This window comes from Gallinula chloropus (assembly GCF_964237585.1).
Source record: "Gallinula chloropus genome assembly, chromosome: 4".
Classification (NCBI taxonomy): domain Eukaryota; kingdom Metazoa; phylum Chordata; class Aves; order Gruiformes; family Rallidae; genus Gallinula; species Gallinula chloropus.
Genome location: NC_140088.1, coordinates 50,998,636 through 51,016,776, shown reverse-complemented (window position 1 = coordinate 51,016,776; position 18,141 = coordinate 50,998,636). Strand labels below are relative to the sequence as shown.

The 18,141-nt window shown below is 43.0% G+C and overlaps 1 protein-coding gene across 1 annotated transcript in view; it reads right to left on the bottom strand.

Annotated features, from left to right (window-relative positions):
• Window positions 1-18,141, bottom strand: part of AFG2A (AFG2 AAA ATPase homolog A) — a 205,677-nt gene that overhangs the window by 24,323 nt on the left and 163,213 nt on the right. Inside the window, 1 exon segment of the mRNA XM_084263783.1 lies at window positions 14,193-14,357. Coding sequence (XP_084119909.1) covers window positions 14,193-14,357 — 165 coding nt within the window.

The window sequence follows — 18,141 nt, the reverse complement described above, 5'->3', positions numbered from 1 at the left end:
CAAAATGGCCCTGGGTAGTTCATGCATCGGTTGGTCTGACAAAAATAAACTGTTAGGAAATGACAGGCACGTAAGTGACAGCAATAGAATACGGCTGCAAAAACACATCTTACCTTGAAAAGTAAAAAATAACGAAATAAAAGCTTGATACAAAAGTTATTTCTTCTAATTAATAATATACATTAAATTAGAAGACTTTTAATCTTTAGAAATTAAAGAAATAATCCTTGGATTTAGCAAGATCAAACATGTATTTGATTTTCAGTGCATTGAATAATTCTACCGGTTACAGGGAATGTTTTACTCACATGAAAATCTTTGAAACGCTGTAGGGTAACAATCTAAACTCTGTCGAGGCTGGAAATGAGAAGGTATTGATAGTCTGGCTTTGCTTACGTTACAAAGCTCATGAAATTCAGCTGAAGAGTTGAACTGGTCAGACAATTTCTAATTAGCCATTAAGAAACAAGTATCTGGCTTGGTACAACACATATTTGAAAGTAATTAAAACTCTGTTGATGGTTGATAATCAACTTTTTAAAAGGGTAGACACTGCCAGGACAAGGAGGAATGGACTAAAGCTAAAGGAGGGAAGGTTTTGATTCGGTATTAGGGGGAAGTTCTTTACAGAGAGAGTGGTGAGGAGCTGGAACGGGCTGCCCAGAGAGGTGGTAGATGCCCCGTCCCTGGAGGTGTTCAAGGCCAGGTTGGAAAACCTGGGAAACTTTGTGTAGATCCAGGCCTGGAGGTTGGTGGCCCTGCCTGTGGCAGGGGGTTGGAACTCTGTGATCCTTGGGATCGCTTCCAACCCAGACCATTCTGTAATACTGTGATAAAAATTGTTTCATATTTGTAAGCACAGATTGCAGACTATTTCGTAGTTCTTTGGTAGAAGATACATCAATTAGCACTGTGGTATCTCCGCACTGTCATCACAAAGAAGTCATGAGCAGTAACACACTTTCACAGACTGAAAACTAAGTCTCTAAAGAGCTAATGAGATCTTTGTGAGATCAGGTTCATTATTAAATCCTACAAATGAGACAGTTTGGAACAGAATACTTTGAAGTTATTTATGAAATCCGTTGCCCATGCAGAATCGAAGGAAGTTGACTGCCGCAGTACACATCTATTCAACTCCAACCCAGGTAAGGAAACCATTTTTGGCTTGAAAAAGCTACAGTATGTAGTACATCTCCAGGATTACCTGGTTTTCAACTACCGTTCCTGACCGGACGATGCATTTGCAGCTTCGGCGGCTTCACATGTAACAGCAAATTCATTTCATGAACTAGGGGATGGTAACTTCAGAGACAGAGCTGGCAGGCTCACTTCCAACACTACAGGGACAGACCTGTGTACAATTAAGTGCTAAAGATAATGCCAATATTTATAGTGCAGTATGCACCCATATAGGAATTTCTGAAAATCCTAAATCTTAGGGAAACAATCAAAGAGAAGGTAAAAGCCCCTACTATGCCTTCAAAAGTAATAAAGGAGACATGTATAAACATGTTGGTAAAGTGTAACATAAGGAGGACACACACCCCAAATGAACACACTGTTACCATATGAGCAGGTCAAATTAATGCAATGATAACACTACCTGAGCGATAATACCACCACAGAAGTTGGGATCTTCTCCCATCACACGAGAGAGACTTTTTGACTGTATTTATAGACCTGCAAAGACAGAACGCTAGCACAATTCCCCCTGAGAATGAAGTTCAGATTTCTGAAGGCACAAAAGTGACTAAACCAAGGGAAGTACTTGAGTCCATTTTAATACCACTGCCCTATTTCCTGCATGTTAGTAACAAAATGCCTCCCCCCCTCCATAGGTGCCGTTAACTAACTCTCCGCAACAAACATCATACTTCCATATCACACATCTGAGAACACTCCTAAACTGGGAAGTCAGGCAACAGCACTGCTCTATGTAAAAACAGCCAAGTCCAGTCAGGAAACAGATTAATTTGAAAGCCTTAATTAATGACTGAACATTTACACAACCAAGATTTATGAGTTACCAGGAAGTAAGCCCAAAACATAATACTCCCTCCTGCATGCAAGGTCTCTTTTTAATGGTAAACAATTAGCCTAGGGTAAGATACTGTTTAAGTTCTCAAATACCCTTTATTCCTCCAACTTCTAAGCATTGACACAAGACAAATTAATTTTGTGCTTTTTTTCCCCTGCTCTTCCACAAATATTTTTTTCAATAACCAAGGGTTAATGAAGACAAAAGAGAATTTTTTTCTTCTTCAAAATCAACGAGTTAAAAAAGGTACAACAACAGCATACGAGAAAGGAGAAGCAAGGGAAGAGCAGAGTAAACTGTGGATGGGTAAGTTCACAGAACTCGTTTTCTATATATGCTTGAAGCAAGTCATAAACAAGAAAAGGAAAGGCTTCAGAGATTATAAGAATGTGCTTATTAAAAATATAGCATCACATACAAAAAGCTCTTATTAAAATAATTAAAAAAAAGAAATCCCAGTTTTTCTTCATTTAGTTTTCTTCACTGAATTCATAAATACTTTTGCAAATTGAGTAACAATGAATGTTAGAAATGAAGAGTAAGTTTTCAGCTTTTAACATTTTGACTGTTTTCCACTTCTGAAGAGAACTGGCATCTTATTATGGTGAGCATTTACTGTTTGGACATTAAAACAAGACTGCCAACTCTTCTTTGGAAGTCCTCAGGCCTTAAACTAGAAAAGTAAAACTCAAGAAAAGTTTTGTTCTTTCTTGTTTATACTAAATTATGGAGCGCATTTTCTTGCCTGCAAATGTTGTTTTGCTAACAAAGGAGCACGGGCACAGTTTCCCCCCCCCTGGTTTATACAAGATGTGGGTACAAAAAAGCCACCAGAGAAATGGTAAAATCCCAGAAATATGTCTGATTACAAGAGTCAGCAATGAGCCCACGTCCCTACAGTCATACTGAGTGTCCTCTGGCAAAGGAACTCCCCAAAACACATCTCTTGAGGTACACAGCCCCAGGTGTGATTTGCAGAGGAAATGGAAAATGCAAGTGGCATGTGACTATTGGGTTTAGGGTTTCTTTGCTTGCTTGTGGCACTGTGACAGTGCTGAACGCCCAAGTCCCCATCATTGCCTGCCATGAGAAAAATCCCCAACAACCTGTTGACCTGGCTTCTTCCTTCAGTCCGTCATTCCGATGAAAACCATGCCTTGCAGGGAGAGGGGCTGCTGAGGAAAGGTTGAGCAGGAGTTTTCCTGACATGGACTCACTAATACTTGGAAATATCCTGCTGCAGATACCCACAGAGTCTAACCTACGAGCCAGGTTCATTTTTTTCCAGCCCCCTCTTCATCAGTTTCTCGTCAAATGAGGGTTTAGAAGAAGCAGTTCCATAAAGAGACAAAACTGGGCTATACCAGTAAAAAGCACAATAAGACCACAATATACAAGAAAAACATAAGACAGATCACTGCTCTTCCCCTCTTTTCCCTCCAGCGGCATCCTTAACCATGCAACATTAATAATCATCATCATCATTGTCATCTAGCTTTATCACAAGTTTACTTTTTTTGTTAGGAAATGAAATATCAAACACCACAAAGCCAATCTCTCTAAGACGCCAATTGCTCTGAAATCGTATCTAACATCCCCCTCCCCTTCCTTAAATAAGAAAATAATTCATCTAATGAAAACCAAAGTAGCTTTTTTAAACTGGGCAATACACTCTCAGTTCTCCTCCCCTGACAATGAGAATGTCAAAACCAATTAGCAATTGCAGTCATCTTGGGTTTTACTCTGTTTTCTTCCACTGCAAGTGGTCAACCCATATCCAATGGCTCACTTCCATACACATAACACTGTGGACAAATTGCAGAAGACTAAGACCCCAAAGGGATTTTTTTCCTCTACCTGACTATCCTCAACATTTTCATTACTCAAAGACAGGAAACAAAAGGCTTAAGCTGAGAACCAGGTGATATTTTGAAAAAGTTTAATTAACAAGCAAAACGGCCCATGGAACTGCTTCTAACATAGCTAATAATTTCCTGCAGTTGTTATTGTGCTGTTTCCATCTGCCAATAACCATTTAATCCTCTTTGCCAAAGGCAATCTAAAGCTTTATGTATTTCCATATGTATTTAAGGGAACCATGAAAGATAACTCGGAAATAACAACTTCCAATTTTTGATACACAAAAATCCGCGCTATGGCGGTGCATGCAACCATCAGCTTCTCAGCAGTGCTAAGGAACTTTACTTGACAGCTTCAAGTCTGGGCAATGGTTTGAATGGTAAGACCCAAGTTTCGTGCCAATACAAAATCTTTGTTGGCATTCACATACAAACCAGAAAGCTAGCTCCAGATAGCTCCCCTTAGAATGCCTTCTTCAATGGGATTGCAACTTTCCTTCTCTCAAACAGCCTGCATTCAAGCACGCCGTGGAAACAGAAGTTACACAGCAAGAATGACAATTTCCCTGTTTGACAACGTAGGTTTGGCTGCAAATACTTCAAAGATTCCCTGGTCCCATATTCAACATCGTTGTCTGTCTTATTACAAACAACTTTCCAGACTGTTTCAGAATTACTGCTGGGCCACTTAACCTCACCGAAAAAGCCTCCAACTTCAATAATGTTTAGCAAGTCAATCTGGGAATAAAAAAGGAAAGTGGAACAAAAGCCCCTAGAAAAAATTAAAATCATACATAAACAAAACCTCTTTGGAAGGCATATGGCAGAGTGTGTTTTCAAACTCAAGTAACTTCATATGATGACAACAAATACGTGAGCTTGCAGCTCATAAATATTTTTAGGGATGGGAATTAAGGCATATCACAATTAAGAAAACCAAAAACCTCTCCAAACATTTAGACAAACGAATTATCATTGCTGTTGTAGGAGAAAGCAATAGAAGCAGAAAAGCTGGGGCTCATTCTACACAACTCTTGCTCAAAGTGACAGCTTCTACATTCGAAATTCAGCACACATATTGTTCAAGGTATTCCCTGTCTAACAACCCACTTACTGATTTTATTAGATATCCTTTTATTGTTTAAGTTTTCACAGCAGAACAATTGCTCTGCCGATGGCTGCCAAAGGCAAACATCCCATTTTGTATGTACACAGAGATACCCGTATACGTTCGAACGCTTTAATTCGTACACACGCGCCTCTCCAATCTTTGCAGTTCAGTGAAGTGTAAACAGTCGGTGTTGTTAAAATACACGTTCCTCATTCACAACAACAATACTCAGGTAAATTAATAAGCTTTTATACCCGGAATCTATTATTCCTCTGCCATTCATTAACATTTTTTTTCCACCTTGACAGCAATTTAGCTGGCACGGTACCAGAAATACAAGTAGGTCAGCACAAGGTGTTCCTCCATACGCTTTCATCTGGTACAAACACCCTATCTGAGCTAGCCTTCAGGTACTGCACTGAAATATTCCTAGCGCCAATTAAGATTATAATCAGGATTACTGTGGATATAACTGTCCAAGTACTGCCCTTAGTTTTGGAGAACTGATTCTGTTGAGGATGGAAAGGAAACTTTACTGAAGAAGTGGGGAGCCCTCTGCAGCTCTCCTGGCCAAGCCGATGCCCGAGATTAGACCTCAGTGCTACTTCCAAGAGAAAACCTCCTTAAAGCCCTTTGCCCATCCCAGAGGGAAAGGTATATACATGTAGAGAAAGGTAAATCGAGCACTGCGGTTTGATAGTCAGACATTGTCTACTAATAAAAGCAACCATAACAGGCACTTCTTAGACACACGCCAATCTTAAGGGCATGAGAAATAACACTGGATATGTAAGAATATTTACTTTTTCTCCTTGGTTATTAAAAAAGTGGAATCAAATCAGCAGTCGTGGAAAATTAGACAAAAAAACCCCCCTTTGGAATATCTTTTTTTGATGTACCAAGACATATTCAGTGTTTACAGCAGGTCCTATAGTTTGAGGACCTGGCCCTGGTGTTGGTCTGTAAGAGTGAAGGATCAGGAGTTAATTCTCTATGAAGTGCAATGACTTTTTGGAGACTTTCTCTAATTTGCAGGCCTTGTCTTATACTTTAGGACTAAAGTCGAGTCAGGCTCAAAGCAGCAAGCTCAGTTCTAACCACGTACCCTGTGACATGCATCATAACTTACATGATCAAGTGTCAGAACTACAGGTTTCAATCAGAAGAACAGGTCAGCATGAAGAAAAAGTGTTTTGGGGTTCCCCCCCCCTCCTTTTCCTTTTTTTAACATAAAAGCAAATGCTACCACTCTGATCAGATACAGGCACTCGTATTACAGGAGTGAAAATAATTTAAAAGGCAAAAATAAACCAACGTCTTCAATGCCTTCCTGATCATCGTAAACGCACTCTTTACTCTGCACATTAAAACACTCCCATTTGTGACCACTGGCATACTGAAAGCCTGTGCTTTAAGACACTGAAGAATAATCCCTGCTGTCTGGTTTCAAATAAAAAATAAAAAAGAAGAATGAATTAAATTAAAAGTTGCTAGAAATAACTCACAGGCAAAAATTAAAGCTAAAATAAAACAATAGCAGTAGCCTAAAGAGACAAGTTTTTTTCCTTCAGGAATGAATTCCCATCTGCTTTTAAAAAGCAACATGTTTTTCCATTGCTGGGAATTATAGCCAAAACCAGGACAATAAAGCTTCAGAGCCACAGGCAAGAGCAGAGGGCAAGTGAAGCTGGCTGACAGAGCATCAGCCTAGGTCCCTCTCCCATAAGCCGGTGTTTTGGTGACAGCTCAACAGTCCCTGCTCTGTGGGCAACACGCTCCCCTCCGGCACCCTCAGCCAAGAGGAGCTCCTGGTAACTCCACCATGGGCGAGGCAGTGTGGAACAGGGAAGGAATAAAAGAGCATGGTCAGCACTGCTGGTACACACAGGTGTCTCCATGGCCTCAGCTGGTTTGGTGAAACCACTGCTGTTTGATGGAAGCAAGCAGCCCCCTCAGCAGAGGACTGCTTAGGCCTGACACGAATGGTGCTGCTACTGCTGGTGCTTCATCCAGCCAGGCATGCGATGCAGAATAACCCTTCAAAAGCACTGGGAAGGCAAAAGCAAATACAAGTGGTCACTTACGGAACCTGGGTGGCCGATGCCATTAATACAGTTAATGAAGACACAGGAAGGAAGAAAGGTAGTGCAATTAGCTGTAAGTTTCCTGCACCCTAAGCATTTAAAGAACAAACCATTCAGCTCTTTGGTCTGTACAGAGGAAGAAAACCTCTGGTTTGAGAAGCGGGCTAAATTTCATACCTCCACACTGCTTGGTGCTCACCTGGGGGGCTCCTTCAAATTCCCTCTGTTGTCTCCCCCAGGTTCCTCTGAGCATCACTGTTATTTGAGTTACTTAGAAAGCAGTTTCAGCTGTATCCTCCTGTGCTGCTAATGGGTTTGACCTTTTCTGAAACGCTAATATCCCTTTAGCCAGAGGCATTAAAATCTCCTCTGCTTGATTAAACTATTAGCAAACCATTATCTCCCCAAAGGAGATGATGTTCTTTACCACATAACGTAGCCACGCACACATCTCAGTGCAAATGCTCTCCTGTACACCAAACCCTACGTGTTGCATAACCATGCTAACTGCCAACCATGCTTTATGTATGGATGCATATGGTACTTTATCGGGTCTCAGCTGAGCCATGACATGATGACTATCAGCCCACAGGTCAATGAACCCCTCCCCCCAACTCTGAAAAAGGTGCAAGGGGAACCAGATCTTTCTAAAGTGACTAAAAAGGAGAGTGGGGAGAGGTGGCATAATGCCACAGGCTCTTGTGGTTCGGTACCGCCATGCCGATGAGTGATTATCCAGACACTCGCACTGCCCTCATTCCCCATCTGCCCAAGCACATTCCGCACGTACGAGGTTCTCGCAAGACCAGCACTAAGCAAAATCCCACGGGAAGTCCTGTGTAGTTAGTTATTTCCTTTCCGGTGATTCATCTCCTTTATCCCAAACACTGACATTCGGAAAACATCCCGAATGCCAGGTATTTCCTCACCTTCCAGCCACCTGTGCCAAACACATCCTAAGCCCTGACAAACGTTGTGTAGGAAGGTGGTGATCCCATATTGCCCATACGGGATGAAGGCTGAGCCTCTTTTCCTCACCCACCCACACAAAAATGCTCACTTTTCAATGACTGATATAAATTAACTGATGCCACGCATCCTTCCAAGACAAACTTCAGAGGTTCATATGAGGCCTTAATCTTGCTGCCTTTATATCTGGCGGCGTTCCTCACTTTGAAAAAGGCATTTCACTGTGATACCACATCCTGATGTGGAGCTAGGCCGAACTTGAGAAGGAAAGGACATCCAGCAGAATCCAGCCAGTGTCATTGCAGCACAGATGCTTTAACTACCTAAGTGCATTTTCATATCCCACATTTCTGATGAGGCATAAGTATTTTTTGTGATGTTTTAGAAGTTCAAAACCTGTGGGCCCAGTCCCAGGGCATGCTGCATTGCGCTCCTCCAGCGCCTGCTGAATTCAATGGGAACCGAACACACTCTGCATCTTTAGAATCACAGAATCACAAGGTTGGAAAAGACCTTTAAGATCATCAAGTCCAAACGTTTCCATCCTATACTAAACTATATCCCTAAGTACCTCATCTACTCCTTTCTTAAACATATTCAGGGATGGTGACTCGAACCATGGAGACTTATTTTATGCTTAGCGTAACTAAGCATAAATCAACCCAACATATTTTGATTTAAAAATTAGACCCCTGAGCTTTAGCCAGGACTTGATTTGAAGGGTCTAATGTTTGGGAGAGGAGGGTTCTATACAGAAACATCACTCTTTAGTAGTTTTTCTTTTTCCACTGTTTTTTTGAGGCCTTCACTCCCAAAAGCCTGTCTGTGTCTCTTTTTAGGCTACTATACAGGATCGGATCTTTTTGCCCTTCAAAAAGGTTAAGCAGAAAGCCTTTCCCTTAAGGGTTTTTTTTTTTTTTTTTACTGTAGATACTCTTTATTAAAGAGACAATTTTTTCCCAATCTCTTAAAAGACTCTTTATATATATATATATATATATATATATATATATATATACCTATGGTGGAATGCATCCTCACTACTTTTGCAGTTGGTACCTTCCTCTAAAAGGAGGAGAGGAATCTGGGAAGCTTTGGCTTGTTTGGGGTGGTTTTTATTAAAGTTTATAGCTTAAATATGTCAATATCTGATAAGCAAGAACACAGATGTTTTGGAATACCTATTTTAACAGTCAAAGGCTTTAGCTGATGTTAGTGTGCTGCTGTGAAGATACTTTTCTGGCATCAAATACGGCCTCAGTTGAGCCAGAGCAAATCTTCATTGGCTTGCTTTTTTCCCCCTTTCATTCTCTGTGTTGCCAGTGAGAGTTATTGCAAAGTGAGAAAGACATTTTTTACATTAACTATCCTACTTTGACTAAGATCCAATGAAAGATTTACAGGTTCACGGATTCCCACTTTACTGTTGTGTCCTGTAAACATGGAAACTGAAAATACTATAGAAACAACGCCAGCCTTTGCTTTAACTGTGACCTGCTTTCCACCAATTTAGAAGCAGTCAGTCCCATTGACTTACTTTTATAAGGACACTTGACATAAGAATACTGCCGTCATATCCAGAATACTGAATTTTATACTACTCCTAACCAATTGAAACTCAACACTTGATTTCAGTCGGTGCCTGAATCCTCCCTCTCTGCATTCTGAACTGCAACAAAAAGGCTGAGAGGGAAAAAAAGATAAGGCCCCTCACTCCATCTGGTTTATTTTCCTTTTTATCATCTACTTTCTGAGGAAAACACTATCTTCACCCCTTACTCATCCCTTTTCACAGAGCAAACTCCAAGGATTTGAAGACAGACACCTTCCATTTAATTTGTAAGGCAAACAAGACCATCTTCCCACCACTCCTGTCTAACAAAGACTTCAGTCTTCGCATTTATAACGGTAGGTGTCCTTCCTCTAGGCCATGACACATTCTCGCTTTTCTTCTTTTCTGTTTGAGATAGAATATAATTTAAAAATTACAGGACAAGCAATTTCCTATCAGCTACTGGACAGGTAATTGTGTTCTTAATTGCACTAGAAAATGCATTGAAACTATTGGTGTTTTCTGTTATGACAGAGAACAGCCATAAGTATGAAAAACCTAATCTAACTCCCTAAATGAAAAAATCAGAGCACCTAAGTTTGTGCAAGGTCCATCTTTCCTCAAGCAAGCTGGTTGCAGCAGCATCACGAAAGCAAGCAAAGTAAATCCCAAGAGCTCACATTGCTTGCACTTTAAAAACTTTGCTTTCAAATAATCACACTTTACAAACAGCACAGTGGCTGGATCTTCAATTAATCCCACTTTACAGACAGCACAGTAGAGAAATCAGATAAAACTTCTCAGCGTGAAGCATAACAGTGAAAACGCTCTAGGAAAAAAGCTGTGATCAAACTGAACAACGTCCAAGTGAAGACATCCCAATTATATAAAACCATCAAAAAAATAAATCAATCTGTGTTATAAAAGCTGCATCTCCTGCAATTTTGCCCCAAATAAAATGCAGGAACACCAGAATAAACCATAGAACACCCTGAACCATGCCAGGCATCAGCTGCCTGGGCATGACCTTCAGAAGTTTCCTAGAAAAAGGAGTGGGGGGCAAAGACAAGAGCAGTTCCGATCCCTCCTCCAGCACAGCGGAGAAACCCACTGGCTGTGTGCAAGGGCCAACGAGGTGTATGGTTACTGCAGACCTGGCCTTGCAGCAAGCAGACCTGCCCCGGCTGTGGTTCAGCTAAAAAGAGCTCGAGGTGGTCCTGGGAAAAGGGAGAGACGGGACCAAAGAAATTGCCTTCAAGGGAGGAGGGAATAATCCTTGGTGTGAACATCAGCTCCGAGGCTAAACCTGGCTATTTGAAGGCTTCTAAAAACAATTTCTTACTTTCCTGATTCGCAGATACAGGAAAATCCCTGAAGAAGAGCCTGAAGCACTGCTGCAGAGCACTACTTCAGAAGGGCCTGGAAATAAAGATCGAACTCAAACACAAACGTTTCTAGAAAGCTGAGGCTCTGACCTATACTATTAGCATAATAAGAGCTAACTGTACAGACATTGCTCCTCTAATGCACTTTTAAATTTATTTTTACATTAAACTTCACTCAGGAGAGAAGGAAATCGGGATTCACCCTCATTATCTTCCACCTTCTCTCACATGAAGCAGTGGGAAGTAATCACCCTTTCTTCTTATCTCGATATACCTTTAAGGGTACTTACTAAGAGAAACGTGCATCCATCAGGTGAACAGAAATCTCTGGTCATAAGTGATGACAGGCAAAAAGATCCAAATATCTGATCTGAGACAGGGCCAAGTTGGAAGCCTGATGCATACTGAATTATCCACTCTACGTGCTGTTTATTCAGCTCATGTCAGGATGATTCAACACATCTTTACACGCAACTCTCTATTCATACAGCATCTTCTAGTCACAAAACCCAAGCATTTTCCATTTCTTTTTCTAAACAAAAGGCAGAACAGTGGAATGGGAACTTGCCATTCAACAGCGGAAACTATTTGTAAAGCTGGGAAGCTGGAGACACTAGGAAGAAAAGGCTTTAATGAAACTGGCCACTGTGTGTGCCAACTGTCAAGACTTTTTATATATTCTTCCAAGGAACACAGGCTGAGGCTTTTTCTGTATTTACTCTTTACATCCCAGTTATTATAATTTTTGGAATGATGCAAAAGAACAAAATTCAGGAGAAATGCCCTATTAGAAACAGGCAGGCTTGGTTTCCCTTACATACTAGCCTGTAGCTGCACTCAAGAACCCGTTAGCTTATTTTCGGTTCTGTACAAAGCCAACACTGAGACATTTGCGACTCATTATCAACAACGGAGCACAGGAATTCACCACTAGAGCCCCAGCTGATCCAGATCCAAAGGAAATCCCCATATGCTTGGAATTTCTGAAATACAAGCGTTACAGTTGTTGCTGGGTAAGAAGACAGTTTCCATACACAACAAGAGGATATGTTTATATTTATGTTTTTGCAGGACTTGTAACTCAGCCAGAGGCAGATAAATTTTCCCAGGGCAGCAAAAGTCATTATCACTGACATCTGGCTCAAAACGTAGTACTGTTTCAAGTCACTATTCCCAAGCGGTAGAGCTGCGACAGTTTTCCAGACCAACATTTAAGCCTGCGATCCGTTTTATTATTGCCTTTTTTTCATTAGGAGATCCCACATTCTGTGGCAAAAAAAACCGATGTCCTACACAAACCAGCCTTGCTCACTATGCAGCTTTCATTCATTCGTTCCCAGAGCACAGTTTGTCCTCTGCCGTAGAGGAAGAAAGCGCTTGCGGGTTTGACTTTGGTGTCTGCCGCGATACAACTTCCCGGAATGAGCCTGGAGGCCAGCCCAGACACGGCTGCTGCGTACGGCAAGGGCTGACCCCATCCCTTGGACTTGGAGCTCTCGCAGAAGTGCCCTCACCAGCCAGAGGTTATTGGTAGGCAATGCAGCTCTTTACAGCATATCAGCATTTCACAGAGTGATAGAACGCTTTGGGTTGGAATGGACCTCAAAGATCATCTAGTTCCAACCCCCTGCCACGGGCAGGGACACCCTCACTAGACCAAGTTTCCCAAAGCCCCATCCAACCTGGCCTTAAACACCTCCAGAGGCTGGGCTTCCACAACCTCTCTGGGCAGCCTGTTCCAGTGCTTCACCACCCTCAGAGTAAAGAATTTCTTCCTAACGTCTAGCCTAACTCTGCCCTCTTTCAGCTTGAAGCCATTGCCCCTTGTCATATCCCTGCACTCCCTGGTGACAGCCCATCTCCCACTTTGCTGCAGGACCCCTTTAAGTATTGGTAGGTTGCAATTAGGTCAGCCCAGAGCCTTCTCTTCTCCATACTGAACAAGCCCAACTCTCGCAGCCTGTCATCATAGGACAGGTGCTCCAGGCCCTTGATCATCTTCGTGGCCTCCTCTGGACTTGCTCCAACAGCTCTACGTCTTGTCCAGCTCTGGACACAGTACTTCTGGTAGGGTCCCACAAGAGCAGATAGCTAAATCTAAGTTTTAAGTGATAGCTAAACAAGGGAAAGTCTTGCCAAAAGCATATCAGTAATCAGCCAGTGGAGAAGGGCCTTCAGTATTATAGGAATCACACAAATAATTCACAGTCACCCTCTCTTTTGGACCAAGATGAAGATTTAGCTTATTTCCTTGTAAACAGCACACAGACAAATGGGGGAGCCGAGGTGAGCACATCACATTTTCTGCTCTGCCATGCAAAAAGCGTAAGGAGACCATGTAATTAAAGATGACAAGGGATGCATACACTAGGACTGGCTAGAGCAAGGTGGGAATTTTAATTCTGGTATTTCATACTTTTTAAGAGCTCAGATTTGCAACCTTGATAACATTCTTTAAAGTTTTGAAGCAATATAATTACTTGCAATTAATCAGAATAAGGAAAGAGTGAAATATCCATTCATGAGACACTGACATGAATAATATGCAGGGAGCAGAGCGGCGACCACTAACGTCCCAATGCTTATAATAGCTTCCAAGCAGCAGCATCTGAGAAAGCTTCTCCTATCCAGGACAGGAAATAACTGCCTGATGTCCATTGTCAGAAGCTGACTAACTAACAGCAACGAGCTGTAACAATAAGTGCTGCTGTGAGGTCCTGATTATATGGAACAGGAAAACACAAGCTTCAAAGTGGCTGAGTCCATTGCAATTCCCTACGCTGTCTCATAACTCTGACTGCCCTCCCTCCCAGTCACAATCTTAAATGCAAAAGATTCCCAGGGATGTGGGGAGGCCCAGGTGAATTGCCTGGGCAGGCTGGGGGCACTTGCACTGACAAGTCCCACTCTTCCTGGCAGCACATCTTTAGTGAGGCCACCTGTGATCGTCCAGGCTCACCCTGGAAGAGATTCTTCCCCAGGGTAACCACCCTCTGATGGAGATCTTGAGGGGAAAAAAGCCCCAGGTTGTATTCTGTTTTCTGAGGAGAAACACAGAAGTCTCTCAAACGGTCCTTTTCATAAGTCCCCCACCACTTTGAGAAGACTCAAGGGACAATATCTTGATTTTAATTTAAAAAAAACAATTTTATGCATCAACCCCACGGTCATTGCCACTCAGAAAGTTTTACCTCTGCTCCTGAGTACTTCTCTGTGCGCTGAATGAGCTCTGCTAAGCAGACTTCGTCACTGACTGGCATGGCCCGAAAATGAAGTTTGAAGATCTCCCCGCGAGTGGCTGCATCTGGCAACGGCACATAGATGATTCTGTCTATTCGTCCTGGTCTCAGCAAGGCCTGCAATGAAAGCATCGCAGGAAGAGTTACAGCACGTGGCACATCACATCAAGAAAGTAAAAACCACAGCTTAGTTTATAACAACGACGTCACGAAATAACCAAGAATTTCAATGAAAGCAAGAAGCTGCCCAGGGGTAATGAAGTTATGCATGAGAGCTATCCTCCTGTGTTAGAACAAAAAGACAGTAAGGCTGTAATAAAATAATAAAAAAAAAGGACTGATAAAGGAATCATAGAAACGTCCCTGAAATAATTTTCAGCTTGTTGTAAAGTGCACTGAAAGATTAGGACTTCACAGACGGACAGGAGGCAATGGACACACATCCTGAATTCAGACCTTCAATCAAGTCAATAAGTGGAGAAAAACAGATCTTTGAAGTGGAGCTTACATTTGGGATTCAGGTTCTCTTACCCTGTGGCTCCAGCAGGGCAGTTACTCTGACAGATTTTTATGCAAAATAAGGTAACAACAGACAGAGGCCCCTGATGTGCAGCTTTAGAAAGGGAGAGGAAAAAACACAGCCCTGCAAAAGCACTACAGCTAATACAGTTAGCATCACCTTGAAATCCTGGAAAAGCCCTGGGCTTTCCTCCTCTTGTGCCATGAGACAACTGAAAAATTCAACAGTTATGAGCTACAGCTTTGCAGTTTCGTACAGGCGTATCAGCCCCTACGCTTTCGTTTCCCAGAGTTACTCAGTTTATACGTACGCTGAGGAGAAGGGAGGGTGATGGAACAAACTCTGGGCAGCAGCGACAGACAATGTAAGAGGGGACAACAACACAGAATCACAAGGTTGGAAAAGACCTTTAAGATCATCAAGTCCAACCATTCCCATCCTATGCTGAACCATATCCCTCAGCACCTCATCTGCCTGTCTTTTAAATACATCCAGGGAAGGTGACTCAACACCCTCTCTGGGCAGACTGTTCCAGGCCCAAACAACTCTTTCAGTGAAAAATTTTTTCCTAACATCTAATCTGAACCTGCCCTGGTGCAGCTTGAGGCCATGTCCCCTGGCTGAAGAGACCATTTCCCACCTCTCTACACCCTCCTGTCAGGTAATTGTAGGCAGTGATAAGGTCTCCCCTCAGCCTCCTCTTCTCCAAGCTAAACGTCCCCAGCTCCCTCAGCTGCTCCTCATATGATTATGAGGAAGGACAACCACGAAGGACAGAGTGGATGAGGGCTGGGGTGGGGGAGGATCTGAAGAAGCAAAGGGAAGCCACAGGGCAGGTCATCCGGGGGACTGCAGAAACTCTGTCCTTGGGGGTTTTGCAGTTGAAGCCAAACTGTCTCCAATCTGGTCCTGGCAGCAGTCCCATGTTGTGTGGGAGGGTAACCACAGGGACTCTGCAAGCCCCCTCCAAACAGCAGTGCTTTGCTTTCTCTGGATAAACTCAAAAGTAAACGTTATCTATATATAAAACAATTATATCCAATAGATAGGAAAAGCCAAGCTCATAAATTTACCAAAAGAGGGGAAGCTTATTTCCCTGTATTTCTAAAACTCTCCAAGTTTTCTGAAAACCATCTACACTTAAAACAGGAGCAACTCTTCCACCCTTTCTTATTTGACATTTGAAAAGCCACCAAAAAAACCCTCAACCTGTGCAGAGCAAATGCACATAAACAGCATTTAAACTATTTTTTAAAACCTAAACAATGTTTGTAAGATTCAGCATGTAACCTAAATTGTTTTTATGTTATGGTTCTCCCTTGGGCAGAGTAGTTTTGAGTTCCAGATGACTAGAGATATTGCATGGCTGTCCTGGGCTGTCAGCCAATAAGTCTTTTCCCAGCCCGATCATGTCAGTGAAAGTCATGCTGAAAAAATAGTAGGAAAGAGCTTTCCTTCCTGCGCAGCATTGATCAAGTTAACACCCTTCCGAGAGTTTCCTTAAAAAGACCGTTGCGGTGCTTCGGAGTGGAAAAATGTATCCTGAATGTTAAGAGATGGCTTGTTATTTTTAAAACAGGACACAAAAACCCTCAGCAGAAAGCGCGTGGCGCTGCGGCATGTTGCACAGAGCTACCTAAGGAAGGTAAAGGCCTGTGCCCAGCTCAGTATCCTGCCCCAGGCAGCAGCCAGCACTGGATCCCTACGAAAGAGAAGCAGCAGCAAGTCACCCACTGATACCACTGATACTTCCTCAGCAGGCTGTGTTGCTTTCTGTAGCGCTCTTGACACATTCGCAGATGAACTCAACCCACTGGTGGTAACCTAACCAGTGTGCAATTCAGCGCCTAAATCACGTGTGTATCAGGATATCACCATTTTTTGCCAACACACTTGAAAGAAAAATTTGCATGTTTCAAGACTAGGCTTGGAGGGAGAGGAATTACACCACAATTGCTTTCTGCATGCTCTTAAGGAAATGCCCATAGCTAAGCCCATTATTTAGGAGGAAGAAGCAGCGTTCACATGAGTACAGTGGTGCCCCTCTTTTAAATCATGGCAGGTTTAATCAGGACGCCGAGATAATTAGAGTGTTGTCTAAAGCTAGCTTAGCTTCAACACTGATGAACAACCACAGCTGATATGCAAGCAGGACAGGAAATCAGCTGGGAGCAAGCGCTCCCCTGCATTGCATTGGCTTTGGGTTCTGAGATAGTCTTCTACCATGACAGAGCACCCAGGCATGGATGCTCCGTGCCTGCAAAGCACGGCTGCAGATGTAAAAGAGCGAATGTTTGGGGTGGGGTTTTTTGCTCAGTTACTAAAAATTGTATTTTCTTCAGGTTGTCTCCAATGCTTTATGTTTTATAGATAGTCATAGTTGGAGGCCCAAGTTTTAAACACGCTATCACTACTCTTTTTTTTTGCTACATTTGGGCCTAGGGACCTTATCCAAGACGGCCAGATGTGCTGGGAACTGTACAAAACAAGCACAAGTCAAGGCTCTGCAGCACTCACTGCTTCAACAGGCAGACAAAAAGGAGGAGAGAAAAATATGCTGTAACCTCACTTGAGACAAAAGTCAAATTCCCTCCAGCCCCTGGAGAGAAAAGCGGATTGAACTGAGAGCTAGTCTCCACCAGCCATCCCAGCTGGACGGGAAATGCGGTGACCCTGGGAGACCCCGGGCACAGCCCGGCTGCTCCTTGCTCTCCTGTCACCACCCTCGTCCCTTTGGCAAGCTGCCAGCCCCCTCCCCTCTGTGCTCCCGAGGAACTAAAAGTGGAGGGAGAGGGGGTGAGGAAGGGGCCCTACTGTGACCCGTCCTGCGTTACTGGAGAACAAATCCCTGGTGAGAGGCCGTAGGTGGGCGGCAGAGCTGCTCTGCTGTCCACTGGTCTGAAAGCAATTGGGAGCGCGGTGGCATATTGGGGCCGTTTTTGTTTGCAGGACATCATGTTGCCCTCTCAGGCTTTCAGTCTCTGCACACTCCTCATGGAGATACTTTTCCTTCTTGGCGAAAATAATTCCAAACAGAGCCGCACGTACAGGCCAGCAGTAAGGAAACAAGATATCCCTCTTGATTTTTTTTGCGCACAGAAGTTTCTTTTGGAGGAAAAAAAACTTAAGAGAAGCCTACTGTGGCATTCAGTGTGGACACCTGCAGCAGCAGTGTCAGCTTTAACACCAAGGTCTGGGTCACGAGTACTTCTACTGCTGGCAACAGTGCTGCGTTTGATGGATGCTGGCACCACCTTTTCCCTCAAGGCCGCTTTTCTTACAGATCTAGAAGCGATTTATCTTCTCAGTGGGGTGTTGCTTGAGGCAGGCTTCCCCAGGGGAAGGGTTTTTGTAGATGGTTGCTCTAAGCACACCACAACT